The sequence below is a fragment of the Alligator sinensis genome, unplaced genomic scaffold (assembly GCF_000455745.1).
Source record: "Alligator sinensis unplaced genomic scaffold, ASM45574v1 scaffold237_1, whole genome shotgun sequence".
Lineage (NCBI taxonomy): Eukaryota > Metazoa > Chordata > Crocodylia > Alligatoridae > Alligator > Alligator sinensis.
This window is the reverse complement of record NW_005841849.1, coordinates 1,397,537-1,425,122: the sequence shown is the minus strand read 5'-3', so window position 1 is coordinate 1,425,122 and position 27,586 is coordinate 1,397,537. Positions and strand designations below refer to the sequence as shown.

At 45.2% G+C, this 27,586-nt stretch overlaps 1 protein-coding gene across 1 annotated transcript in view; it reads right to left on the bottom strand.

The window, feature by feature from the left end:
* Nucleotides 1-1,378: 1,378 nt before the first annotated feature.
* Nucleotides 1,379-27,586, bottom strand: part of DGKD (diacylglycerol kinase delta) — a 69,831-nt gene continuing 43,623 nt past the window's right edge. The window contains exons 18-30 of the mRNA XM_025209456.1: nucleotides 27,495-27,582; nucleotides 25,194-25,304; nucleotides 23,852-23,948; nucleotides 22,522-22,629; nucleotides 21,497-21,610; nucleotides 19,261-19,395; nucleotides 15,125-15,276; nucleotides 13,699-13,810; nucleotides 13,445-13,537; nucleotides 12,902-13,021; nucleotides 12,455-12,572; nucleotides 10,405-10,535; nucleotides 1,379-8,986 (exon numbers count right to left, since the gene is read on the bottom strand). Coding sequence (XP_025065241.1) covers nucleotides 8,897-8,986; nucleotides 10,405-10,535; nucleotides 12,455-12,572; nucleotides 12,902-13,021; nucleotides 13,445-13,537; nucleotides 13,699-13,810; nucleotides 15,125-15,276; nucleotides 19,261-19,395; nucleotides 21,497-21,610; nucleotides 22,522-22,629; nucleotides 23,852-23,948; nucleotides 25,194-25,304; nucleotides 27,495-27,582 — 1,469 coding nt within the window. The 3' untranslated portion in view covers nucleotides 1,379-8,896. The remainder of the gene's footprint in view (nucleotides 8,987-10,404; nucleotides 10,536-12,454; nucleotides 12,573-12,901; nucleotides 13,022-13,444; nucleotides 13,538-13,698; nucleotides 13,811-15,124; nucleotides 15,277-19,260; nucleotides 19,396-21,496; nucleotides 21,611-22,521; nucleotides 22,630-23,851; nucleotides 23,949-25,193; nucleotides 25,305-27,494; nucleotides 27,583-27,586) is intronic.

Sequence of the window (27,586 nt, the reverse complement as noted above, 5' to 3'; positions counted from 1 at the left end):
AGGGGTCCCCCCACGGTCCCCTCCCCTCTCCCCTGCCCCTAGTACTTACCAGCTTGAAGACGGCTACAGCTCCCTGCTGCAGCCACTGGGGACTGCCTGAATCATCAAAGCTCTCCAAATCTTTTCCAAATCTTTTGAAAAAAAAAATTAACCCTCCCAGCAAGTCCCCCCCCATCAAATCTTCTATTAATACAAGATTTCAGATGAAATAGGCCTCCACTAAGTACAGTGGATTTCATATACCCTTAACTGTCCCATTCTCAGCCAGGGCACACATACATAGTTGGCCTGGTTACCAACAGGAAGTGCTCCATATTACTATGTAGGAAACCTACATTTATTTGGATTCTTTCTCGTCTTTCTTTCTCATTTCTTTTGGTCAGACAGATGATGACAAAAAGTTGTCCTCAGAAGGATAGGGAGCAGGTAAATGGGAATAAATAGAAAGATCCTTGAAAGACTGATAGGAAAGGAACCACAGCAGAATGATTCATAGGGTATGGCAAAATAAACATCATGGAGAAATGCACTTAGAGCAAAATCTGTCCTGGACCTGAAGATCTCTCAGCTCAAAACCCTCCTTATAAAACTTAGCTGCTAAGAAAAGGATGGGCTTGTGCCCTTTGGTACGTTTGCAGGATGTATAAAAAACCCCCAAAGGTTTATTTCAATTGCTTTTTTGCTTTGTTTGGCACTGAGAACATCAAAGCTCATCTATGCTGGTTTACTGGAGGAATCCTAGAAGTTCAAAATGTGGATTGAGAGGTCTTTCAGCTCTGACTGAAGGAATCTTAGACAAAGGACATCCTGTCTTTGGAGTTTCTCAAGTACTTGAATAAAACTATGATATTTGTTTTTCAAGTCTGAAATCCCTTCACCTCTCAGACAGGTGCTTAGCTGAGTTAGTCTCAAGTAGGTAGAAGGTAGAGCAGGATGACATCTTAGACTGGGAGAGGCAGTCAGCCATATTAGTCTGAAATCAATATAGCTGCTGGCATCTGAAGTCAGAGTAGATATGCACCTTTCTAGACTAAGATATGCAGAACACATCAGCTTTTGTGAACCCAAGCTCCCTTCTTCAGATGCTGTGAAAGGACAGCAGAAAGTAGAGTATAAGGAGACAAAACTCAGAATACAAAAGAAAAAGGAGGGCAGAGAAAGAGGGGAGGGCAGCACTGCTAATGGGGAAAAACAAACTAGCAGTAAACTAAAGGCTTACCATCTTTATTCCTATGGGTTTACTATTCCTTTGCTTTTCTCTCCTAGCACTGCCCTCTACCTCCTGCCCTCCCCTGTCTCTTGTATTCTGATTTCTGTCTCCTTATACTCTGCTTTCTTCCCTTCCTTTCACAATATCTGATGATGTGAACTTGGGTTCAACAAAGTTTGTGATTTCTCTATCTTAGTCAGTCTGTAAAGGTGCATACTACCCTGCCTTCTGACTTCAGACTGGGTCAGAGAAGCAAGAGCATCCAATCTACTTCATCAGATGCTCTGAAAGGACTGGCAGAAATAAAGGGTTTTATATAGAAGGAAAGGGATGGAGGAGGGGACAGTGCAGAGGGGTAAAGAGTAAGTTAATTGGATGGTCTGAAAGATGCAGTTAACACCTTGAGGGAAAGTGGAGTTAACAGCTGGTCCAGCAAAATTTGGAATGTAAATTAGAGGAACAAGAAATCATCCAGACTGGACTGGGTTAACCATTGTCTCAACAAGGACTGTGGGTTCCTATCCCATTATCTGGACCAGCTGTAAATCCATCATCCCTCAAGGTGCTACCTACCTTGTTCGTCTCAACTGATCCAGTCAATTCTCTTTACCTCTCTTAGTAGCATCTCCTTCCCTTATTCCTTTCCCTTCTATATAACACTTTTTTGCCAGTCCTTTCATAGCATTTGTTGCTGCCTATGAAAGCTCATGCCTCTCTACCTTTCTGACAGTCAGTCTCTAAGGTGCCACCCTGCCTTCTACCTTCACAAGTTCTACTTGATCTTGGCTTAGTGATGTATAATTCTAGTCACCCAGGGTTTCTTTTAGGTGAGACAGCATTCTGGCATCCAACTCTTACACAGCATTTTCCATCAGTATCTTAAAAGGATTTTAAAGAGATAGCACCATCCCTGTTCTACAGATGGGGACAGGGAGGTACTGAGGTAGCAAGACTCGCATGTATTCACACGGCAGGCCAGAGGCAGTGAGGGCTAGAAGCCAGGTCTCCTGAGGCCAGTCCAGTTCTGCCTCCAATAGCTCAGTTGCCCCATGAACAAGATATGATTCTACAAGATATGCCACCTTTGGCAGGTTCTTTACTTACGATAGAGCAAAAGGCACAGAACGCTTCTCCCTTGGCAGGCTAGTACAGCTCATGCAGAAGCACAGCAGGACCCTGTAAGCAGGACTCTGAAGAATGCCCCTGACAAAAAGTAGTTCAGCATTCTGCTCTTTATATAGCAAAGAAAAGAGCTTAGGCCAAATTTGTCCTTCCAGTCCAGTTAACACTGAGAGTCTATGCAGAGAGCAAGCTGGTCACAGGACCACCCCATCCTATCCTTTCAGGTACTGATATTTGTTCTTCAAAGCACCTACCCAATGTGGTAAGTGCATTAATGTCAGGGGTACACAAAATAGCATATAGTATGCAAGCACTTACCTGCCCACTCTAAACCAACTCCTCCTCTTACAAAGAAGGTCTGCCATTGAATTGATCTATTTTCTGCATTAGACTCCCACAACAAACCATCACTACCTGCTCCAGGAAAAGCCTGTGCAGAATCTCCTGCAAAGGTCCAGCAAGATCCAATCATGAGGATCTTGCTGGGTCTTTCATCTGTTTGCTCCTTGTTGACACAGTAATTTTTATTACTTTACAGAACTGTCTCAGAGGGTTGTAAAATGCTTCAAGATCCTAAGCTGGAAGCTGCTAAAGAAATGCAGTGTATTATTCCAGTTGTGAAAAAGGGATGATGCCAGCTCACTAACATCAGCACCACTTTCCACTGCAGGCACTCTGGCATGAAGTTTCCACGCAAGACGTAGCTGTGGTTATGCATCCAACTGTGAGACAGCCCACAGCGGATGCCTGCTAGACAGGAGGGCAGTGTACTGGTTGGTAGCATGGAAGAAGCCACAACAGAGATTACCAGTCATTTCTGGTGCTACTGATTGACACAAAGGACAACTGGGGCAGGATGTTACCTCTAGGTGTCCCCCTTTACCCTCCGTCTCTCCCCATCTTTTGCACAAAGCAAGAGAAAAGCCTTGGGGGACAGGGAAGGAAACACAGTAGAGACTTAGTGACAACACAGAGTAACAGAAATCCCACCACTACTTCTGTATATTTAGCGTCTTCCCTGGCCCACTAGGTCAGCCTCAACCACAACAATGCAGCCAGTTGGGAAGAACTTGCCCCACTGCATCCAATGCGACAGAATGTGGCCCAGATTTGGATGCTGCTGACTTCTGCAATCCAAAACAGGAAAAACCAAACAAAATACAACTGTACTGTTACGGGTTAACTCTTCTCTTCTGCTCTTGGTGGCGTTCCATATGGCCTTCTTACAACCACTTTTTTCCATATCATAATTTACTACAGTGTTCCAACCCCACAGCTGGTAGGAGTCAGTGGTGTACATTTATATTACATTCTTAGTTTTCTTTCTTGTAAATAAGTTCTTAGAATTACCACCTTAATGTAGTGTTTTAGCAGTGCCAGCTGGCAGAGAGGCTACCCTATTCCTGGGACTTCCTTTGTGCCCAACACCTTAAAACATTCCTTCTTTCCAACAGAGCAGCTCTAGAAAGCGGTCAGTCTAACTACTGCAAAGTGTTTACTTCACCCAAACATCATAATTCATTTGAATGAATCCTATTTGGAAACTGTTACTGGAGCACTGGAAGAACTGGGTCCTAAGACTGGAAGTAATTTGTTACAAGATTCTTACTGAAATCTTACAAGTACACATTGACCTCGCTCTATTTATACAGATGGAAGTAGAGTTCATTTGGAATTTGGCCTACAGCCTTCTCTTGCAACCCCCTAACCTTCCGGGTCTGAAGCTTAGAGATGTATTATTTATCTTTTACCTCAGCTGATTTCCAGATTTCCTGAAAAGTTATTGCAAATAACATTTCCCTAATTTTCAGTCTATAAATTGTACCTGTAAACACTTACCTTCTAGGCACCTGTGAAATGAGGCTGGAAATGAAAGAGAGGAATCTAGCTCAGAATTTAAAAGTCTGATGTAAAAGGGAATAGCTTCTTATATCCTGACAACAATCTAGAATGGCGCAGGAACTTCTTGGCCATTTAAAAAACAAAAATAAAAACAGTTGACCTGTAAAGGGAAAGCTACATCAAAGGGATTCCTATCAAATCCCCAATCCTAGCAATGAGCTGACAGCCACTGAATCCATGTACAAGCATTTCATTTTCTTTCTATAGCATATTTATAGATTTATAGACACTTGTTCAAAAATTCAAAATATATAATGTTTTCTCTTCCACCCTAGATAATTAGAGCAAGAAGATCTTATCTTGTTAATCTACACAAATCATGGCTAGAATCTCTTTGTTTCTTGAGTAAATCCCCTTTTTACAGGAGCAGCTTTGAAGATTTTGAACTTTTTATTCTGCTCAGGATAAAGTTATCCTCTCCCAGCACAGCCTCCGAGTTCCCATTTCCCAAGAAGCTGGCACTGTAGCCCTCTCAAGTGATGAAAACAGTAACTAGAGGAATTCTTTACTGGAAGATCAGAAACACGTTTACTTTATATACAAGAAAAAAAACTATTTACAACAGTCAACAGCAAACTATGTACATAAACTACAAGACAATTCCAAGATAATCACTGTATAAATTAACATAATAAATAGGAGGGAATCAGGTCCCATTCTTAAGGCACAAAACCTTTTTCCCAAGACTGTACAGGGATTCAGATGCTTCCCCATGCTTCTAACAGGATCACAGGAATGGTGGGACACCCCTGAGGAATGATAGTGGGTGGGCAATGAGACAGACATCCAATCACTGCAGACAGCAGTACACAAACAAAGTTTTCATCCTCTCCTTTTTGTTACAGTACACACATTTCTTTTAGATTCAAAATGTCCTGTGTAAACAGTCTGTCACTTTATCATGCAGATCGTGTATGCCGCATTAAATAATACTAAAACAGAGAAAGCTTACATGAGAAGTCCAACATTAAGCACTTTCCAAGAGACACTGGGATAAAGGGCCTCTGTGCAATCTGAGGCTCCTTACTAGAGATGCAACCTCTCTAGTGGAGCGTATATCCAGTCAAGTCTTCGTGGTCTGACACGGTGAAAAGCTCCAGTAGAACCAAACAAGAAACAATTCCCCTATGCTGTGAGCAGCCGGCACACACCTGTTGAAAGTGTGCAAGAAACTCCTGATCAGAACAGGTCAAAGCATGCTACAGACAAATGCCCTCTTCTTACAGGAGGTCCAAACAGGGACATTCCCACTCAGCTAATTTTAATGGCCAAATTCTGTCCCAAACTAGTGCAGGCAACTCCACTGGACTGAAAAAGACTATGGGCTGACAGGTGTAGATTTCCAGTGCACTGCTTGGGCAATGAATCCTGCTATAGCTAACAGAAATTGTGTGCCTAGTTCCTACAGTACGATACTGCCCCTTCCTCCAAAATCAATGTCAGGGAGTACAGCGATGTTGAGGCAGAAGATGACCTGAAGCCTAAACACAACTCACATTTCTTTACAATTAGAATACACGTACAAGCTGTGTAAAGTGCCAACTTCTCCCAAGTGGCCATTTTGCTTGATATAGTAGAAGAGCCTCTGCTTTGGCAAAGCAGCAGTGGTATATTGTCAGCCTGTTTTGTTTTTTTTCCTGAGTTTCTCTCTTATGGAAAAACTGAGATGCCAGAGGGACAATTCTGAACCTCAGTATTACTATTTCTCAGGGACATCTTTTCTTGATTAACACCAGTGCTCCCATTTTACCTCTGGGCATTATTCCCAATGGCACAGTGGTACACAGAGGTAACCTTCCCTTCAAAACATAAATACACACACACACCATGATGCATGTCCAAAGGCACACAGATTGAATAAGACCACATTCTCTAACTCTTAAAGAAGGTTGACCTTCCCTCAATCAGGGATAGAGCATGATACTGGCAATGAATATGTTGATGAAACACACACAAAAATGGATCAGGATTCAACAAAGGGGAAAATAATAAACGTGCAGACTTTAACCCTTGATGACATGAAAATTTCTCAATGCAAAACTCGCTACTCAGAGCAGATGTATTGATATTCTTCAGCCCTTCTGCAATATGGTGCAGTTCTACAGAACATGCTTAAATATGGGGTGAGCTCTTTGGATCTCACCATCAATCACAGTGGGAAGGATACAGACGGGCTGATCCTATAGAGGGAAGAATATAATTGGCCCAGAACTCAATAAAGAAAGCTGGGTAAATACACATGATGCCTCTTTCTTGGAGAACACATGGCAAGAACCACGGTTCCTTCATCTTATCCACCAGTCGGTGGAACAAAAGATAAGCCCCTTCTCCTTGCAGTATCTTTCTCCAGGGTAATCACATGGTACTTCTATTTCCTGAGGTACTCTCCCAGCCCTACATACATATGCTGTTCTATACAAAGGGGCTAACAGGGAAAGGGAAGTGGCTGTCACTTGATTATCACCAGCAAAAATGCAAAAGTTCAGGAATATTCTTGCAATGCCCAATGGTTCTGCTTAACAGTGGGATTTCCTCATGTTCATACAGATTTAACATCTTGACAAGCAAATCATAGCAATTGGGAAAAACTTTGGGGGGAAGTATTGTATGTACAATTCTGTATCATCCAATACATATGGCATCAAATTCCGCATGTGAGCTTTGTACTGAACAGGTGAAAAACACTGTGGAAATGGAGACTAATGAACAGCAATTGGAGCAAAGCTAACATATTCCTGTCTGCTCCCTCCCCACAAGGTCTACGCTAGTTTTGGTTTCAGAATTAAGCAAGTGTAGCCCTCCAACAACTTTACATGAGTAAACCATGGAGGACCAGAGAAATCCTTAGCATGATCCTCTTGAGTTCAACAGAGTTGGCACTAGGGACAAAACTGGCCTATAACCTCCCAAGGTACAAAACTCATTACATAAAACACCCTAACTAACACTGCAGGTTCAGTTGATGCACAGAGCTAAGGTTATCTTAATAAAGAAAAAGAAACTAAGGAAATCAGATCATACTGCATACAGTATTATTCTGCTGCTGACAGCCATGGTCAGGCAAATGCCACTCTGTAAAAAAAACTAAAGATTACATGCATACAAAAGGTAGAACATAACTAAGATTCCTTCCCATCTTGGCAGTGCTACATGGCCTCCAGTGCCCTCCCCAGGGAGACTTGTGGCAACTCAATGAAGCACATGGGTCTCTGGGCTTTGCCAATCACACAACAGGGGTCAGCCAATGAAACAAGAATGTGAAAGCAGCCTAGGCTCTCTGATTCAGAAGTGCTGGCTTTCCCATTTTGCACAGTTGGTGACACCAGGGGCTATTCACCAAACACACACTTTTCAACATGTTCACCAGCCTTGTACCAAACAATCAATACTTCTGTGTGACCTTTAATGTTTCATGATACATGGACTCTCACTAGCAGGTACAGTCCCAAGAAGCATGCATGATGTTCCTTTGAAATCTACTGGTAAGAGAAAGAAGCAGCTTGGGAGAAGAGGGAAAGACCTAGAAAAATGGGTAAAAACTGAACTAGGTGAAGAGATGCAAGTTTTAAGGAGAACTTTTTGTCCCTTTGAGACAGGAAAGTTTTCTTTCCAAGTATAGGAATAAAAGCACTTGCTTGGGGCCATGGAAATGGCACTAAATGGAAATGAAAGCATTTCTAAGTGGGTCTAAATCAGTGCCTGACAGGCTGCATCCCTAAGAAAACGGGGAAAAGCTATGTTGGATTTGACTAATTTATACTTTCTGACTGGCCCAAGTTCTTGGCTGTGTTCCTCTCCTGCCCTGAGAATTTCCTTTCCCCCAGTCTCCTACCAGTGAATTCAGAATCAGAGTCAATTTGCCTGTCATACATTTGCTCCAGCCTCAGGGGATAAGACATGAGTCGGATGATGTCCTCTGGCTGGCTGGAACTCCCACAAAGCTGCCAGCTGTGGCTGGGAATATTGGAGCTGTATCACTGTTGCTGGCTGACAGAGAATGGACAGTCTCAGGCCAAGGGAAAGACTGCAGGCTGGTGCAAAAGACTGTTGTAACCATATGTGCTGCTGACTGGAAGGCATAAGTGCAAGAGAGAATCACTCGCTATATAATAGCGACTTGCACTGGTTTTGAGCTTTTGTTGCAAGTTACATGCAACTGAAGGGTTGTCCTACAAGAGAAAAAAAAGTTCTGTCCCATATGTGTGATGTACAATACAGCTGTGACATACAGCCCAATGGGAAAGTCTTGAATCTGAAAAGGCTACTAGACACTCCTGGACTAAGACTGGCCAGTACATCTTCTTCCCTGAATAATTCCAATATGATGAAATTCTACATTAAAGGTAGCTGTGTTGTTATTGTCAGGAGACCTGTGTTGTTCCTGGAACCAAGACTTTCCATGTCTGAGAGCACAATGATTTTGTCCAACCAGCAGGTGAATTATATCCAGGAAACTCCACCCTTCTAAACACAAAAGGTGTCTCTTGACTGGACACAGCTGTACCCACATGAAAAAAGGTAGCACCATGATTGGTCAATATGAACTCTGAGCAGCTACAGCTTGGCTGATCTGCTGAGATAGTTTTGAGCACATTTGCTCTGTGAGGTGAGTGCTGTGTAGACGTTAGGGGGAATGGTAGACACAGGCTGCAAAAACAGAGGCTAAACCTCGCTGGCAGGAGTATTCCGGCTCAGCTCCTTGATCCCGTGTAATATCCTCTTCATGTGACCCACCTTGGTCACTCCCAGGTCCTGGAAAAGAAGAGAAATTCACTTTAAATAAAAGGAAAAAACTGAGCCAACCAGGTACAACCTAATCAGCTAAATAGAAAATAAACAGAAAGAGATATGAGAAGATTATGAGCTTCACAGATCCATCTAAAACTTCAAAGCATGCAACAAACATCTATCAGAGCACAATGAAGTAAAAGCAACAGTAATAGAGCAGGCATAAAACTGCCACTGCCGACGCTGGCCACTCTCCATGTGGCCAACTGTGAATACAAACTATGGACTCAAAGCAAGACACTAGATAGAACTGTACAGATCATAGGGAATGAGGACAACAGCCAAGCACAAAACACATGGGTAAAGACCACGATCTGTTGCAGATCACACTGAACTGTCATCTGACCACCAGGGTACCAGGTATGACTGCACACTCAACTGCAATTAGCCAGACTTGTGGTATACTTTGCAAAAAGGGAAGGGGTGGAGACTATGTCATAATCCTTTCATTCCCCATTGTTAAAAATGGGAAAGTCTAGATAGCTATGACTGCAACTGGTGCGGGTGTTGGACTGGGCTACAAGATGGGTGTCAAACTTGTCTGGCACTGCGGGCCACATGAGGGTCATTAGGCCAGATCAGGACCATGCACCAGACCCAGTGTGCAGGACTGGCCTGGTGAGGCGCTGCATGTACCACCTCCACTCCAGGGCAGCATAAAAGGATCCCAGCACCAGACTGGCTTTGTGCGCTGGCTCTGGGGCCAGTCTAAATCAGGCCCTAGGCCATCTGTGCATGCCAGAGCTAGTATGCGAGGACAGTCCAGCAAGGTGTTGCATGCAGTGCGCACCCCATGCTGGCCCCCTAGGCCTAGGCCGGGGGGGGGGGGGGGGGGGGGGAGTGTGGGGCCAGCATGTACTGCACAAGGTCAACAGGGCTGGACTGACTGTGCCACAGCATGTAGCACAGGGGGCCAGGATGGGGCATGCACTGCCTGTGGCTTGCTACTGGGCCAGCTTTGTGCCCTGGCTGTGTCACAGCATAATCTGGACCAGCCCCAGACCCAGGGCAGTATGGCCCACACACCTGATGGGCTCCACATGCCACATATGGCATGAGGGGTCAGTCTGTGACTGACAGCCTGGATCAGAGGGCTTCATGGGTCAGATCATTGGGTTCCATGTATGTCAGACTCCCCTGGGCTACAACATAAGGGAACAGAAAGGAGCTGGATGGCTGGCCTACAACCCTGTGGTTGCCCTCCCATGATGCTACTACTCTATAAAATAAAGTATTAATCAGGTGACCTGAGAAGGAAAGAGAATAAAACAAGGCCATGATGAACCCATTCCTCCAGCCAAAGCCATCTGGAGTGGACCATATATTGGCTATTTCCAAGCACATGCAGCTGGCTATTTCTGAGGAGCCGATCATGAAAGTACCTTGAGGTCCCTCCGTTCGAGATGCAGGAGCTCAGAGCCCCGGACGTCATGTCGGATGAAGATATCCTTATACTCACAAAGACTGAGATGCTCAAGCCAGGCCGCAACCTCCTCCGTTCCCCAGAGGTGAACTGTCAGAGACGGAAAAGCAGGAGTGCATTGAGTACCCAGAATCCCAAAGGAGAAAGAAAAGTGCGAAAGATGAGAACACCAAGAGTACTCTTCACCAACAGGAAACCCAAGGGAAAGGGCAAACAGTATCACAACCCCAGATGAAGGGAGGAAGAGGATGACAACAGGATTTACAATTTCAAACAAGGAAAGGAAGACAGATTAAAGTCAGTTATTCTCTTAAGCAGAGGCTAAATCAGTGGTTCTCAACCTTTTTAGACTTGAGGCACCTGTAGATAGACTAAAGGCACCCCTCAGAAAATGTTGGTTCTTAGTTTTCACTTGTTTTTTGACTGTAGAAAAATAATAGGGCAGTTTCTTCCATTGCAAAAACTCAAAAAGACCTCAGCAGGTCAGAATATTTTTAACACTATAGATTCCTATTTGAAATCTCTGGGTTTATTGTGTGAACCATGTTTGCGCACACAACAGTGCTAAGAGAGGTGTGGCACTCTTCAAAGGATCTCAAGGCACCACAGGGTGCTATAGCACCCTAGTTGAGAACCACCAGGCCAGAGGCAATAAATCATGAGAGTCTGCTTACACTCATGTCCAGCCACTGCCTTGGAGGAACTGGATGTGCCATTGGAAGTTTGCTATTACTTCTACCAGGAAAGTATTAGTCATGTTACAAAACAAGAAAGACTGTGAAATACACACTAGAGAATCTAGCCCAGAGGAGCTTTTCATTGCTATCTTGGAGTAACTGTGTACTGGCACTTACACTGAGTACTCAGTGGGAACATTTACACACAATGCTATGGCGACGTAGCATCCACAGGCAAAAACCGTGATACCACCGCTACATCCCTGCAGCAATGCACTTGCTCATTATAGTGTGTTGCTATGGCAATGTAGTAGCTAAAAATAACTGTGCTGCTGGCACAGCACAGTACAGGCTGTTACTGCACCATCATTTAGTACTTCCAAAAGGAAGTACTAAATGATGGCACAGTAACAACAGCATCTTAGGGGTATGTGTAGATGTGACCAGTAAAGCCTCCCTCTCTGATGCCTGAGGGAGGGAGGAAAAAAAGGCTGCCAATGAACCCAAAATGACCTCCAGCTTCTTGAGTAGCCTCTAAATAAGAGAAAAACGAAGTCCCCAGAGTTTCAGAGAAATGAGAGGAGACACCACTGCATCAGGGAGAAGAAAGCAATAGTAGCTAGAATTCCATGGGAGAGGACAATGCCCATGATCCCACAGAACAAGTAGTACTCCCAAATCGTAGAGGCAGAAAGTTTTCATAGGTAGAAAATTAACCAAAAAATCAATTAACAGAATTGGAGAGAAAGTGTCCTAATATCATTTCCAATTTGTTGATTTCATGGGCCAGTTTTTATTTACTGGCCAATAGGATTAGAGCTCAGGGTGCACCAATATTGATGCAGGATCCCTAGCCAATTAGACATGACATTTGATTAAAGCCTGAGAGCAAATCAACAAGAAAAAGCATCATTAACCACATCAGGGAGCATAAGCAGTGGGAGGTTTGGAGTTATGCAGACTTGGGCTCCACAGTCCTTTTGATTTTTGCAAGCCTTAGACCCCAAGTCCACTTCTCTTGCCCTCCTGAGAGTATCCCAGAAAATGTCCAAGTCTCTGTAGACCTCTTCAGAGCGTGCCTCCAGTTTCTGTTTGGGAATATCTGCTCAGTGCAGTTATGGTTGAGAGAGAGAACATAGCAAATACACTACAATGCCATGTGAAAAAGAAAGACTCCAGACAGACTGTGTAACGTGTGAGTGAAGGTCCATGGAAAGGAAGAATGGAGGAGGGAGAGGAGAAAAGGAACCATAGACACACAGAGGAGGGTCAGGGAGTTTGAACAAACAGGTGCAGCAGGGAAGATGGAATGAATGCATAGATGGGCGATACCCGGCAGTCCCATGCTACTACGAGTCTCTTTATTCTTGTTGTTTTTCTCCTTTTTAAATTTGGTCACCAGTCGAAATTTGCCGCTGCGACTGCGCTTAGAATAATCCAGCATCTGGTTCTGCAGAAACACACAGGGAAATTGTATCAGTAATGAAAGTAAGTGTTAAATGCACACAAAGTGATTGAGCATGGCAAGTAGCATCTAGCATAGTCCATAAACCTTGTAGCGAGGAGATTCAGTCTGTTCCAGATGGGGAGGGACATAAGGGAAGGTTAGTCTCATTGAGATCCTGGTCAGAAATGACCTAAAATAACTCTGCAGCCTGAGTTTCTTTCTCACGCCTGTGACTTCCCCACAGGGAGCCATTCACACAAGATGAAAAGGGCCAATCAGCAAAAAGGAAAGCAGCCAAGGAAACAGCTGTGCTCCTGTCTAGGGGATATTACCTCTTCATAGCTGGGCTCCATGAGCTGCCATAGCCAAGGGATATCCACTAGCTTCCTCAGTTGAAGATCCATGTCTGTCAGTGCTGCTAGGAGCTGTTCCTTCTGGGGGGGGTCCAACTGCTGCACCAGAAACAGAAACAAAGGCAAACAGTTAAAATCCACAAAGTGAAATGCAGACTGTCCTCCCTTTCACAAGCTTTCCTCACAAGGTAACACCTAAATTATGATAAACCTCCCGTTTCTAAGAGGAGCTACGTATCCAAACATCCCCTTCTATGTAAGAACAGATTATGGAATTTCACCACCCCTCCAGCTAACTAGCTTGACTGTGTGCTATAAATGTATTGCTACTATAAGACAGAAAATGGACTTCTCAATTTGTTTACAGTTGTCTTAAATTCCACTAGTAAAAGTTTGCACTGATTTGTAATAAAGCCAAAGTAATTCAGGGGTTGGCAAGACACTGCATGTCCTAGCCCCAGTAAAAAAACCAACAGAACAAGGGATACTCTGTGTCCCTCACTCCTATTTATCCCTTCTTACCAGTGCCATTTTGCCAGCAAGCAGCAGATCTGTCTCATTATGCAGGGCCTTAACGTTATTCACCATCTCTACCACAAGGCTGCAGTTCAGACCCTGTGGAGACAGGACATGTGCATGGAAGGTCAGGCAAACCTAGAAGTCAAACACTCAGAAGGAAAGTCTGAGAAAAACACATACAAATCACTCGGTTACTCAAACCAGAACAAGAGCAACAGAAACTGGAAAAGTGCAAGTCACTGAGTGAGTACAGGTACCTCTGTTGATTTGGATTTGGCGTACACTTTGTCCATAGATTTGGAGCTGGCGTTGACTGCATGAGCAAGTTCCTGTTCCATGTCTTGATAGGACTGTGCTATTTCTCGAATACTAGAGAAAGAGACAGGGATATTGTCAGCTGATTCTCAAGGACAGAGAGAGACCTTTTCTGTTGAGCTATTTTATTCAATACACTTTTGGGGATGAGACTGTGGAAGTACCATAGTAAGGCTTCTCTGGATATAGGCATATCTTTAGCAGAGCAGGAGAATTCAGTGCTTGTGGTCTGACTTGGGGAGGGCAAGCAAAGGCAGTTACTCCTCACATTATCCAATTCAAGCTAGAGCATTCCTGAGATGACTACACCGCAGGCAAGGAATTATAGTAGACTGCAATACATGATGGTCTACAGCTGCGATGACCAACCTGTAGCATGCGTGCCACAAGTGGTATGGGCAGCTTGTGTGTATGGTACACACCAGAGCAGTGAGGGAACAAGCAGCACAGTGGCAGATAAGGCAGGAAGCAGAGGGCAGGAAGCAAGCAGAGTAGCAGATTGCACAGGGGAAGGGGATTGGAGAGGCATTTGGAGAGAGTGAAGGGCTAATTTGGGGCAAGTCTGCCAAATAGGTTAGCCTCCATTGGACTACAGGTATTGTTTGAAAGAAAGTGCTCATTTACAGGTGACTGCATACAAAAACAGGAGTCATGTGCGTTCTCTGTGCATGTAGTGTGGGCCAGAGTTTAAAATATAGCTCTAATAGCGTTGATAAGACTACAAATAGAACTGCAATTTTAGTGGCAGCTATGCACGGTTCAGGATACATTTCTGATATGTCTGCATGTTTGTTTTTATTGCAAATAACAGGGAGCATGCTGCCTGAGAAAAGGGTGGAATGTTGCCCTTGTGTGCCAGTACATAAATCCTCTTCAGAAATTTCTGCTGTAGCCCTGGGAATAGGTACCCAGTATATCTTCTTGATTCCCAGAGGAGCAGCTGTTTCATTTCAGATGGTCCTTGGCAACATTTAGGGCTATGTCTGATGAACACAGGTCTCTATTTTCATTATCGTCTCAGGCCTGTTGTAAGCAGGCATTCCTCCCAGTGAAGGAAGCTGTGCTTGCTTACACCAGGCTCAATTTTGCTCCAGTGACTCAAGAAACTTCACTTTGTGGATTTAAACACTGGTACAGCAAGGAAACTGCACAATAAGAGGATGCAAAGCCATACCCTATTCCAAGCCTGCTGCCTTTGAGACAGAGATGAGCACTACAGATAGTGTGACTATAAAGGCAGCTCCATAAGAAATGAAATTTCATTAACACTCAAGCTAGGAGAGTGGTAGTGGTCTCCCCAACTGACAAGAGAGATCAAGAAGCCAAAGGAGGACTGCAAACCCACAGGAGAGAAAAGATTAGTCCCACCTGTGAATCAGAGCTCCCGCTGCTTGGCCAAACTGGTTGATCTGGGTGGATTCTTCTTCTGACATGATCTCTGGATGCAAGGTGAAGGAGGTGGGCCGGGACAACTCACATTTCTGTTTGTCCTCCCAAGATTTCAGTGTGTTCTCAAATGCCTACAGATATAGTAAGCAAATTTGAAGATACCTCATAAATCTCCCCAAACCTTCTCTGCATACCCCATAAGTAGCCCTGTAGGAGCTATATGCACCACTATTACAAGCAGGGCTAGTGGCACCATCTCTTAAGGCTCCACAAAACTGTCCATTGTAAGACCAGCTGTTCAACTGCTTGCAACTTGGCCAGACTTCAAACCTTTGGGCTATTTTCCTTGCCAGGTGCTTGTCTCAAGCTTCTGTTTTGCTTTGTTTTTAAAAGTCTCACAATTTGGGCCAGCACTTCCAAGGCTGGTCATGTTAAAAATTCTGCAACCTTTTCTTTCAAAACCTGTAGCTCCCTTGTGCTTTGAAGCAGCGACTTGAAATGCAGCAATGGAAAAATTGGCTACTTGTTTCAAGGATGTGCCTTGTTCTGTCCCTGGCAAAATCCAGACAACTCTGGCCAAGTTATTAAGCCTTTGGGAGGCGGGGAAGCTGCAGTTTGCAGCAAGCTCAGTCAGACATCTTAGAGTTTGCCAGGTCAAAGCCTTGAAAGTCCCACCTTGTCTAACCATGCTTCAGCTTGGACTGGCACCTGACATTGGGACTGAGATCATACCTCTCCTGTATTCTCAGTGATGCCCTCTGCTGGCACCCTGGCAGTATGGAGGAAATAATATGGTGCAAATGCAAAGGGGCCCAAAGTAGGGTACAGTGGGAAACAGACTGGGTCACAGAGTTTGAGGTCCAGGAATAGAGAGAGACTGGAAGCTAGCGGAGGTGGGAGAGAGGGCAAGGATACTGCCACCTAGGATAGAAACTGGGACTGACTTGTCAAACACAGCAGGAACTAGGAAGGGAAAAAAGGAGAGGTGGGACTGAGAGCCAGGGGAAGATAAGGAAGAGTGAGATCAACCAAGGAGCTGCAAGGCAGAATTAAAACACCTGGGTAGGACGCTAAGACTGAAGGAAGCCAGGATGGATACTGAGAGCCACTGATCATGTGGAACAAGGGCAGGAGGGACAACTGGAAACCAGGAGGGAAGGAAAGATTGAATGTGAACCCAGGAACAGGAGGAGGGAACACAGGACTAGTTGGGCAGGAGGCTGGGGATGCATGGGGAAATTGGGAATGGCTGGTCAATGGGACTGTGACTGGCTTGAGGAGTCTGGAGGGGTGAGATAAGTTGCTGCGAGAGAAGGAGAATGTGACTAAGTGAAGAGGGGCATTCCCTGGGATGGGCATCCAGGGTCATGAAGGGCCAGGACTGGAAAGGGGACAGATTGGAAAGGACAGGGGGGAAAGAGTCAGAACATTCCTCAGGAGCAGGAGTGTCAAATGTGCAGCCCATGGAGTCATTTCACCCAGCCCATGGGGCTCCCAGAGAAGACTGGAATCTGAGGGTAGAGCTAAAGGGGAAGGGCCTGATGACAGATTCCAAGCAATGGAGCCCCAATGGGCACATGTTGGCAACAGGGGGCTGTGTTAAACTCTCGTGCCACTGGTGCTGCCAGATCCAGATGTGTCCCGGGAGGCTCCTTGCAGTTCAGATCCAGGCCACAGGCACAGGTGAGTTTGACATCCCTACTCCAGAGCCTTGAATGGAACCCAAGATCCCTTAGTCTCACTGTTTCTCTTTTGCCTGACAGTATCTGTGAAAAACAATGGCAAAACATCCCATCCCCTCTAGTGCTGGTCCACAAAAAGGATGACAGCCTGCCCCTGTGATCAGCCTACTGTGTTAGAAGAGTGTATATGGTGGGGGCTGGGATCTAAACATTCTAACTTTGCGGACAACCCTAGCAGGTATCCAGGAAGTGACATGCCATGGAATTGCTGCTTTTTCCAGATTGCTTTAAAAAACAAACAAACACCTGAGGATATTCTGCACACAACAGCATGTAAAAAGAACATTATTAAGCTCACCAAGTCAGTTAAAATTGGGAAATTCCAGAGTGAAGGTCTCCTGTACAGTTTTGATTCGGTCATCCTGCGGTGAGCTTTATAAAAAAGCCTTTGACCACACAGCCACATGCTATTATTTCCATAGGATCTCTGCCTCATTTAGTGCACAGGAGGAACCATACTGTGGATTATTAATCAGGGCTGTGTAGTAGAGACTTACATACACAGGACCTGCTTCATTTGCTAGGGAAGGTGGAAAGGCAGGTAGTGAATGAGAGTTGGAGACCTCAGGAAAGGAACGGCAGCCCTGAAGAATTCCTTTGCCACAGAACTCCAGAGTGGCACTTAAGCTGAATTTTCAAAAATGGTCACTAATTACATATTCTTCATTTGTTGGGCACCCAATTTGAGCCCCTGGGGTCTGTCTGTTGATATGCTGAAAACTCGCTGCTGCGGCTGCAAACTCGCCCCGTTGGAGCGGTGCTTTGAATGTGTAAAGTACTCCACAGTGTTACATATGGTCAAAAATAGGGAATCTGAAATCAGTTACCCTTTTGACCTTGATCTCTCTGTGCCTCAGTCCCCCTCTACTGGATGAGGAAAATGCACCTTCCCCTCATGGGGCTGTTGTGAAAACAGACAACCATTCATGACTGAAAGACATTCAGGTGCTTGAATGCTGGGCACTGTGGAAATGCTATGAAGAGAGTCACTGCTTTGCCTTCAGAACAGGTTTGAATAGCATGCAGCAAACTAAGGGTCAAACACCCCACTGCTTTTATAGACCCAAGCTCATAGCATGTCAGGGCCCTTTCACACACTACCCATATGCCCCTAACTCTGCGCTCACCCTCATGCCAAGGGCTCTTTAAGCTTCCTGCACTGCTCCCATGCATGTCATGAGCTTAGTTTTCCTCAGTGTCCTAGCCCCCAAGATGTAAAAGGCTCTGTGTTCTCCTTCCCTGCATACCTGGTCCCCTATTCTCTTCTCAATGCCACAGACTGTGTGCTACCTCTTTCCCCCTTATACCCATGCTCACTTCCCTCTCCTCTCTCACGCCAGTATCCCCTACTCTCCGCCAGTATCCCCTACTCTCCACCAGTGCCAGGACTTTGAGCACCCCCATCCCATTCTTCCCCACCATGTCAAGTACTCTGTTACATGCCGTCTTCCCAGCATACCACCATCTTCCCATTCTCTTTGCCATGGCAGAGGCTGCGTCCTTCTCTCCTCTCTTCCTTTCCATACCAGGGTAACTCATTCTTGCCTTCCCAGCGCAGGGGCTCTGCATGTTCCCAGTCTCACTTAACTTCCATTCCTCCTGCCACCCTCAGTATTCCTGTTTCTTTACTCTGCAGTTCGGAGATAAGCCACAGAGGGCATCAACATCTTAGACTCCTGAGAGGATGCAACAGCTGACATGGAGGAATGGCATTATGCTCAACTAGGTCTTTGATTTGTAGACAATTACAAAGCTGGCAGATGCTGGTGGGTCAGCTAACAAAATGCAAGGGGCCCTGTTTATCTCCTATGTCCTTCTTGGGTTTTCCAGTGTTCACCAGTCAGCGCAGTTCTGTCCTATAATGTCGAAAACATTCCGAGACACTGGAAGCAAGCAGACAAGGCATTCTAAAGCTATGAGGGAGACAGACGTGTGTGCATGCACACAACTGGGATGGGCACAGGATCTCACTTTACTTGGTCAATAAGACATAGGCCACACATTGAACACGGAGGAGAAATCAAAATATTGACCAGTTGATTAACTGAACAAAATCCATCCGCAGCACTGAATGTGGTGGGGATCCTGTGGAAAAAACAGTACGTGAGCACGTAGGTAAAGGTTGTATCCTAACGTATATGCCCAAGGGAGCCAAACCAATGGTTGCACAGGCAACTCTGATCTTGGCATTTTGTATGTTTTAAACGCCATCTTAATAATGTTCCTTTACCAGCTGCTGAGTCTCTAATGAAAAATGCTGTACATCCCATGTAGTTTCCACATAGAGACTATGAGGATATTGCTCCCTCTTGGGGGGCATATATGATTTTAAAGTATGTGTCTAGTATTAGTACATCAGAGGATTACTCTTACCCTGTCTCTGGTAAGTGTCTGTGCCCTGTTCTTATGAACAATCCAAATATACCCAGGAGGCTGAATCCAGGCTTCTCCATCCACTTGGACAGGTACTCCCTCATCTCCTAGGATCGCTATCTTAACCGTCCGACACTGCAAGACATGAACAGCGAGTTAAATGGGCCGTAAAATAAATTTACCAAAAAATGTTCTGCTCATTTCCTTTGAAAAAGTTTCCTTGCATTCAGTTCTAAGTACTGCTACACCATCAGTTGCAGGTAGGTCTTGCTTGACCAAACTCATTTCCTTCTACGACCAGGTGACCTATCACCTGGACAAGGGAGAAGAGATTGTTGTCATATATCTTGACTTCAAAAAAGCCTTCGATCTGGTTTCCCATGATCGCCTCTTGGAGAAACTGGCCAATAGTCACCTTGGGTCCTCCACGATCCACTGGCTGGAAAATTGGCTCCGGGGTCGGACCCAGAGGGTAGTAATTGATGGAAGTCACTCATGGTGGTGTCCTGTGACCAGTGGGGTCCCCCAAGGCTCTGTCCTTGGACCCATACTGTTCAACATCTTCATTAATGATGTGGACACTGGAGTCAGAAGCGGACTGGCCAAGTTCGCCGATGACACCAAACTTTGAAAAAGCAAGGAAGAATTCAAACAACTCCCCCATTTCAGCAGGGGAAAGCCAAGGTGTATATAGCCAACTCCAAGCTACCAACACAAGATTGACCACAAGATGAACATGAGCCTGCAGTGTGATGCTGTGGCTAGTAAAGCGACCAAAACGCTGGCTTGCATCCATAGATGCTTCTCAAGCAAATCCCGGGACGTCATTCTCCCCTTGTACTCGGCCTTAGTGAGGCCACAGCTGGAGTACTGCATCCAGTTTTGGGCTCCACAATTCAAAAAGGATGTGGAGAAACTTGAGAGAGTCCAGAGAAGAGCCATGCACATGATCAGAGGTCAGGGAAGCAGACCCTACGATGACAGGCTGAGAGCCCTGGGGCTCTTTAGCCTGGAAAAGCGCAGGCTCAGGGGTGATCTGATGGCCACCTATAAGTTTATCAGGGGTGACCACCAGTATCTGGGGGAACGTTTGTTCACCAGAGCGCCCCAAGGGATGACGACTAGGTCGAATGGTCATAAACTACTACAAGACCGTTTCAGGCTGGACATAAGGAAGAATTTCTTTATTGTCCGAGCCCCCAAGGTCTGGAACAGCCTGCCACCAGAGGTGGTTCAAGCGCCTACATTGAACACCTTCAAGAGCAAACTGGATGCTTATCTTGCTGGGATCCTATGACCCCAGCTGACTTCCTGCCCTTTGGGCAGGGGGCTGGACTCGATGATCTTCCGAGGTCCCTTCCAGCCCTAATGTCTATGAAATCTATGAAATCAGATTTACCCACATGGTTCTTTCCATGTCAGGTAGATTGTCTGTATCTATCTTTTGGGATACAACTCAGTCAAAGGTTATGACCAGATCTCTAATTATGAGTTGTTGTATCAAAGGAACCTAAGGAAAAGGGACAAGATAAAACCACTCAGGATCTCTTGCCAACTGTGTTACTAGAGCAAGAATAATTGCCCCTCTTAAACATGGGAGTGGGATGGGCACCCAAGGTGTTGTTGTCTGCCAGTAATGGGAAAATCAGCACCACAGTAATGACGGTATCTCAGGTAGATGGACCATCAACTAGGTGAATTCTGGCTGCTCCCAGAAGGAAAGAATTTTCTGGAGAATTCTGAGATTTCAACAAAGTGAATAAGTCTGGTGGAGGTCTGGTTTTGGAGGTGTTTAGGAGCTTTGGAACAACCCAGGCCTTGGCTGAGTGTAGGTCCCCAGTGGTCAGTGGCTGGAAGACTCAGCCAGAAGGCTGAAGTCTGGAAACTCTAACAGGACTCTGGAGGATGGCATTGTAGTCAGGAAAGAGGGTGAGAAATTTGAACTCGGTTTTGTGTATTCTGCCTTCAAACTACACAGTCAGTTTTTCGTATAACCTTTTCCTCCCGTAGAATAAATCCTTCTGTTGCTTTGTTACCTTACTGTTAAGCCCTCATCCCTGCAAACCCTGGCACTATTGCCAGAATATAGACTGAGAAAGCCATAAAGCTTTGATTTCTATGGCCTTTTGGGACAGAGCAAGAAGACCTGTCATAGGCTTTAGCGTTCAAAGCAAGCATTGATGGGGTAGAAAAAAGTACAATGTTGGTCAAGGAGGTCACAAAAACATCTGGATACCTGTGCAATCCGGTGATGCTGTAGGTTAATCACTCGTGACACAGCCATCTGCATGCTACCGAACACAGCTACCACCTCTAAGATCTTGTCATCAAAGGAGGGGGCTGTAAATGTCTAGAGGGAGAGAGAATTCAGGTCACATACTGCTCTGTGAGAACTTCCTTTCCCTTTCATGGATGGAGATTTGACCCTGGTCTTTCGCTATCACTATTTATTCTCTGTAAAATTAGCAATGATGCTACAAACAGGAGTTCTGCAGTCATCTAGGTGTGAGAAAAAGCAGCCTCAATATCCACAGTGGCCTTTCAACAGCAGCTAAAGTATAACTCAGGCACATAAAGCCTCTGAGCAGCAAGAAAGTTGCTCTTCCTATGAGACTGGATATTTTCCAGTACCTGGCATGAAAGAAAATGTCTGTAAACCTGATCCAATGGCTTCTCTCGGCCTCAGTTGGCTTTATCTTAGGGACTCACAGGGTAGAGGAATTGTACATGGGTAATATAGGTAACCCCTGCTTAATGCTGTTTCGCTTAGTGCTATTTCACTATAATGCTCGTTTTACATTGATACCTGATTTCACTTAGTGCTCAGCAAGTTTTGTTATTATGCTCATGGGCATGCAGCCTCGTTGTGCAATTTACGCCAGTTTGTTTGTGTTGCCATCTTGGTTCATCAAAAACTTCCAGTTTCGCTTAATGCTATTCCGCTTAACGCTCGGTTCTTCAGGAACCATTTAAGAGCACTAAGCGGGGGTTGCCTGTATCGTGGGCCTCATGTAAAGCATTCCACCAAAGGCAAAAGGCTCCAGTATGACCAAGCTCCTGTACAATTCACTGCTGATCCTTGTGGAGAACAAATTACTGAAGTCTGACTTCTGAATATGCATCCATTTAATAGAGAAACCTGTCAGATGCCTCCAGAAATACCCTTTCCTAGCATCTAGTCTCAGGAGCAACTGGTGCATAAATAGGAGATGGTAACGAAGTTCCTTGTTTTCTGATTTACCAGTTTCTAGGAATACTCACATCATCTTCCTTGGTGCCTCCCCAGAAATTGGTGCCTCCTGCATAGCTAGGAATGTTAAGTACAGCAATTCCCTGAAGACTGGGCAAAGGGATAGGACGTCCATCACACTATTCACAAGAGAAGACACTATTAGGTTTAACAGCACAATGTTTGCAGTCAACAATTTTAAAACCTTTTCATGAGCAGTCTGTAACTGCTAGTCATGCCAATGAAGAGAACAGAAGATTTCTAGACCACGCTCTTTCTGGCCTGGCACTGAAGTACACTGTCAGCAACAATTTCTAGGAATATAAGGTCTTCTCTACACTGATAATTACATCATGCTGTAACAGAAACAGGTGCTCCATATGCTGCACAGATGTTTCTAAAGCTACTTTGTGTTGCTCTGCAGAACCTTGGTTATTTTTTAAACACAGAAGTCATTATTATCTAACTGCTACATGTGTAAAAGAAAAAGCATAACCAATGCAGCTATGAGTCCACAGAGAGCCTGGAACCATCAGTTTGGGGCTAGTGAAAAGCCCATTCATCTTTGCATGTTGTTAGTTCAGATATCCACTGATGACAGTTTAGTTATCAATACTGTTAACTATTTTATTCCTCAGGTACAAAAAGAAAGGAAGGGCATCATTCCCTGTATGTGGATGCTCATTTTCCTCTCATTAGTAGACTCTGTTTGGGAGATACTATTATATTTAACTTCTCATCAATCAAACATGGGAAAAGTGTAGCAGGGCTCCTAGGTGCAGTCAAGTTTCTCGAAAAAGAAGCCAAACAATGTCATGGGCACATTTTGAACGTCTGCACAATTTGCTGTGAGTAGGGCTCACCTAAGTGCAGCCTGCTTTGTGTGTGGAAGAACACCACTCTGCCCTCTAATTTGATCCCTATAAAATGTGTTTGAACCAATATGATGTTAACAAGTTAAGAGTTATTGTGTGTACAAGACACACAGTGTTAAACAAGACAGTCCCTGTCTATGCTGAGTGCCAAGTCATGCTTAACATTATGCCAGCATACACAATTCTAATCGGATGTAATTTCCTAGCAAACACAAAGGCTCTGTATTAGGTAACAGAAGTGTTTTCATTGTACACGCAGAGGCATTGGGATACATTAATACAGTCAGGAAGTCAGAAGGACTGAAATCAGGAAGTCTTCTCTGGAACTATCATGGTGAGTTCAGGTGCAAAGGGACCGAAGCAGATGTAAACAGAGATTTACTTTCCACTGAAAGGTGAATAAAAATCTCCCCAGGCCCAAAGCAGAGGTGACTGGGGTGGGACTGAGAGGGAGATTCAGTCATGCATGTACATTTTGACTCCTCACCTCCAGCAAGACCTTCTGCTCCAGGTTCTTGTATGTTCTGTGTAACAGTTCCTTGGTCCCCAGCACTCCGTACCACATCATGTTTTTAGTGCGACTCCTAAGAAGGGCAAACAAAAGAACAAGAGATACAACAGTCAGCACAAAGCATTGTCATTTACCCTCATAGTGAGAGAAAAGGCCAGTGAAATTATATGGCTTATCCCTTAGAGTCCTTCCCTTCCAGAAAGGACAAGCACTGGCAGTGGTCATCCCTTGTATGCTAAATAGACATTGGCCTCAAAAAAAAAAAAAAAAAAAAAGTTAGAGAAGATCCAATAACAGAAGCTCAAACAGATCTGCAGATACTCCCAATGGGGAGGAGCATCCAGTTACTCGTGTCACTGAACAAAAGCTGCTGCTGAATGTTGCCCAAAGAGTGAATACCTTAGCTTCAGCTTGTTCGAAAGAATCCGTCTCTCTACAGCAAGGGTAGGCAACCCTTGGCACATGCATTAGAGTGTGGCACACAAAGACATTTTGCTTGGCATGTGTGCCTCAGGGCAGATGGCAGCGAAGCTGTGAAGAGTCTGATCCTTTTTGTGGTAGTGCAGCCTCAGCCCCAGCCCCTTCCCCGCCATCCATTTTGAGGTGCGCATGCACCAGTCACCAGCAATGAGCCAAGCTGGGGCTCCACACACCCTGGGGTGCAATGGCCTACAGTCTCCCCACCACCTGCTGCAAGCAGCTTGGGCTCTGTGGTGGGCATGCATGCCTCGGGGCAGATGGCGGGGAAGGGTCCAGGGCTGTGCTGCCATAACAAGGCATCAGGCCCCTCACAACACCCCTGCTGTCTGCCCCTGGCATACCAACATCTTACAAGTTGAGGTTGTGGGCATTTTTGGTACTCTGCCCAAAAACGCTGCCAACCCCTGCTCTACAAGTATCTGAAGAACTGTAGGGCTCACCAGTAGGATTAAATAAGGGGAGGGAACAAATACCAGCTTTCAGGGTATTTGGAGTTGGGACACGGTTCTTTTGTAGCTAGAAAGCAGCCATACCAGAAATTCTGCTATTGAGGTCATTAAGTAAATGTAACAATGGCATCAAACCCATATCACAGGTAGTTCTCAGAACTCCTAAGCTAGCCATGCTGTGTTCAATCAGAAAGTAATCTCTTTCACCTGCTATCATTCCTTCCTGGAGAGGAACCAAGCAATCAAGGTGATGATGTACCAATGGTGGTTTCAGATGACCAGTTTCAAGTTCCCGCACAAAATTACAAACTAATATCAGTCACTTCTGAGGTAGCCACTACCATCTCTACAGACCCAAAAGCCACCTGACTCCGAACTGGCCGGCCTACCTGCACTTCTCTGGGTGCTCATCACGTTTGTTGTTGAAGTCCAGAGAGATCTTTGCATCCAGTCCAATTCCAAAATAATTATTCATGACACACTTCTCTGTGTAACATTCCCTGCCAAGAAAGATAAAACAGTCTGTTTAAAGTGACACACTGGTTTTAATATGCACCTTACAGGCCCCTCTTGGCCACTTCACATCTCCCAGGTGCAGAAGGGTGAAAGAGGGGTGGCTGCTGGATGCCAGCCAGCAGGCCTGCTCATGCTCTGCCAATTCTGCATGGACCACCTACTGACAAACTCCACTACAGAATTTCAGCAGAATCTACCTCACTGAGCCCAAGAAAGAGGTGTCTAAGATTTATTAGGCCAAAAGGTACATTTCTGGACTGTGTGGCTGCACAGAACATTTAACAAGGGTGAATGTACTGAAAGGTGCCCTTATACCACGTGCTCTCCACAGCTGCTCCCTATCTGCATGTGCCAGCTTCTGGAAATGAAGTGGTGTAGCTACATTATAGAAGCCCTGACCAAAGGCTTGGCATTCCCTTTGGGCTTTAAGGCAAACTTATTGGTGTGTGCTCAAGGTTGCTCTAAAGCAGCTACCTTCCCTCACTAGTACTGCCTCATTCCCAGCATTTGGCACACATGGAATGGGAACAAAAGAACAAAGCCTGCTCCCAGCAGTGTTCCCAAGCATGGAACAGAGCAGTGTGGACCTGCAGTAAGTGACAAAGAGACATGTGCTCATCTCAGGAGGATGGTGATTTAAATGTCAACAGAAACATCCTGCTGATAAGTCTCTCATGCTCCCAGCCAGACTCTCTGGTTTCTCCACCTACCGTGTAACTATTCACAGTCAACACAGAAAAAACACAGCACACCAAAACAGAAAATTCAGGAGGAGAGTAAAGAAACATGTGATAGAGATAACACACCAGTCACATTTTTCACTGTTGAGTAAAGATAAAAATACCATGTTTGAATTTTCACAGAATTTATAGCTTGCTGGAGAATCCAGGGGACCTTCCTGGAGAATCCAGGGGACCTTCCTGAAGTACTGAGGTCTAGTTTACTGACAACCATAGATGCCCTATGTGGCGGGCCAGTAGGGGGTGCTCAGGAGCTGAGCTGCCCACTTCACTGTACCTGACCAAAACCAAGCTTTGGATGGCGCCCCAGGGGAGCCAACTTCTGGCCACGCCCCTTCCTAAAGCACACCCACAAGCCTGGTGTAACCCCTGCCACCACCTGAGCTCCGGTTTCTGTTACAGCTCTGTGCTGCTTGGGGTACACGGGCCCTGTAGACCTAGGGGTTACTTAGCCCCAGCAAGATATACCTGGGTGCTTCTTATAGCCTCCCTTAGTCAGCCCAGCAAAGGGAGAAAAAAGACTTGCCCAATCCCTCTCAAACATTTACTGCCAGGCTTGCTATGATAGGTAGCTTGATTGCTTGGAGAGGGAAGGCATGGGAAGGAATATAAACCAAAAATGAACTCTGAAAGAAAACAGCCTTGAGCAAAATAGCGTAAGGGGCTCATTGGCCCTTTTAGTCAGCACCTAGAACACTTAGATTTAAGTTACTGGCTACAAATCAGATAAGTTACTCACAGCAATGTCCAGAGGATTCTGGAGGTACGTGGCTTGATTCTGTGTCCAGAAGATGTCCATCCCCCCAACATGGAGGGACCCTCTTAAAAAGCCCTATTGATCTCATCACCTGGACCCAGTCAGGGACAGGTGTTATTTGAAGCAGACCAATCCATTTGAAAAACATCAGCATTACCTACTGGAGTGACATTGGCTTAAGCCTAGCCCCCATGTCATGTGGTCAGAACTCAGAACAATGGACAGGCTAGATCAACCCCCTTCTATCTGAGCCAGGTCATATGCGGCAACCAGGTTAACAGACATGTGAAAAGACAAAGAAAAAGAAAGAGAAGAAAAGAAAAAAAACCTATGTGGGGGAGCAGAGCCATAGGCCCTAGAAGTTTTTTGTCACACCCTAAGTGAAGAAAACTTCCGTATATCCACTGGTTTTGAAGAGAAGCTTGATCTGAGTTACCTTCTCTCAACAGGAGACTCATATTTTCTCTACTGAGTCAGACTCCTCAACCCTATTTAACTAAACGGTTTGTTTCCCACATCGGCATTCTGCACAGGAGAGTTTATGTATATCTCTTCATCCCAGGACTGCTGTGGTCCCTTATTTATCTCTTAGAGGCAGCCCACCCCTCATCACAGTTGACTGACCCTGAAGTTTACCAAGAACCAGCCATTCCCTTTATGTTCCTCCACATACTCACAGGTTTTCTGGCTCAGCGTTAAATGGACCTGCATTGATCAATAATCGGGTGATGACAGAACTGCCAGGCAGAGAACCAGACATACCAGCTCG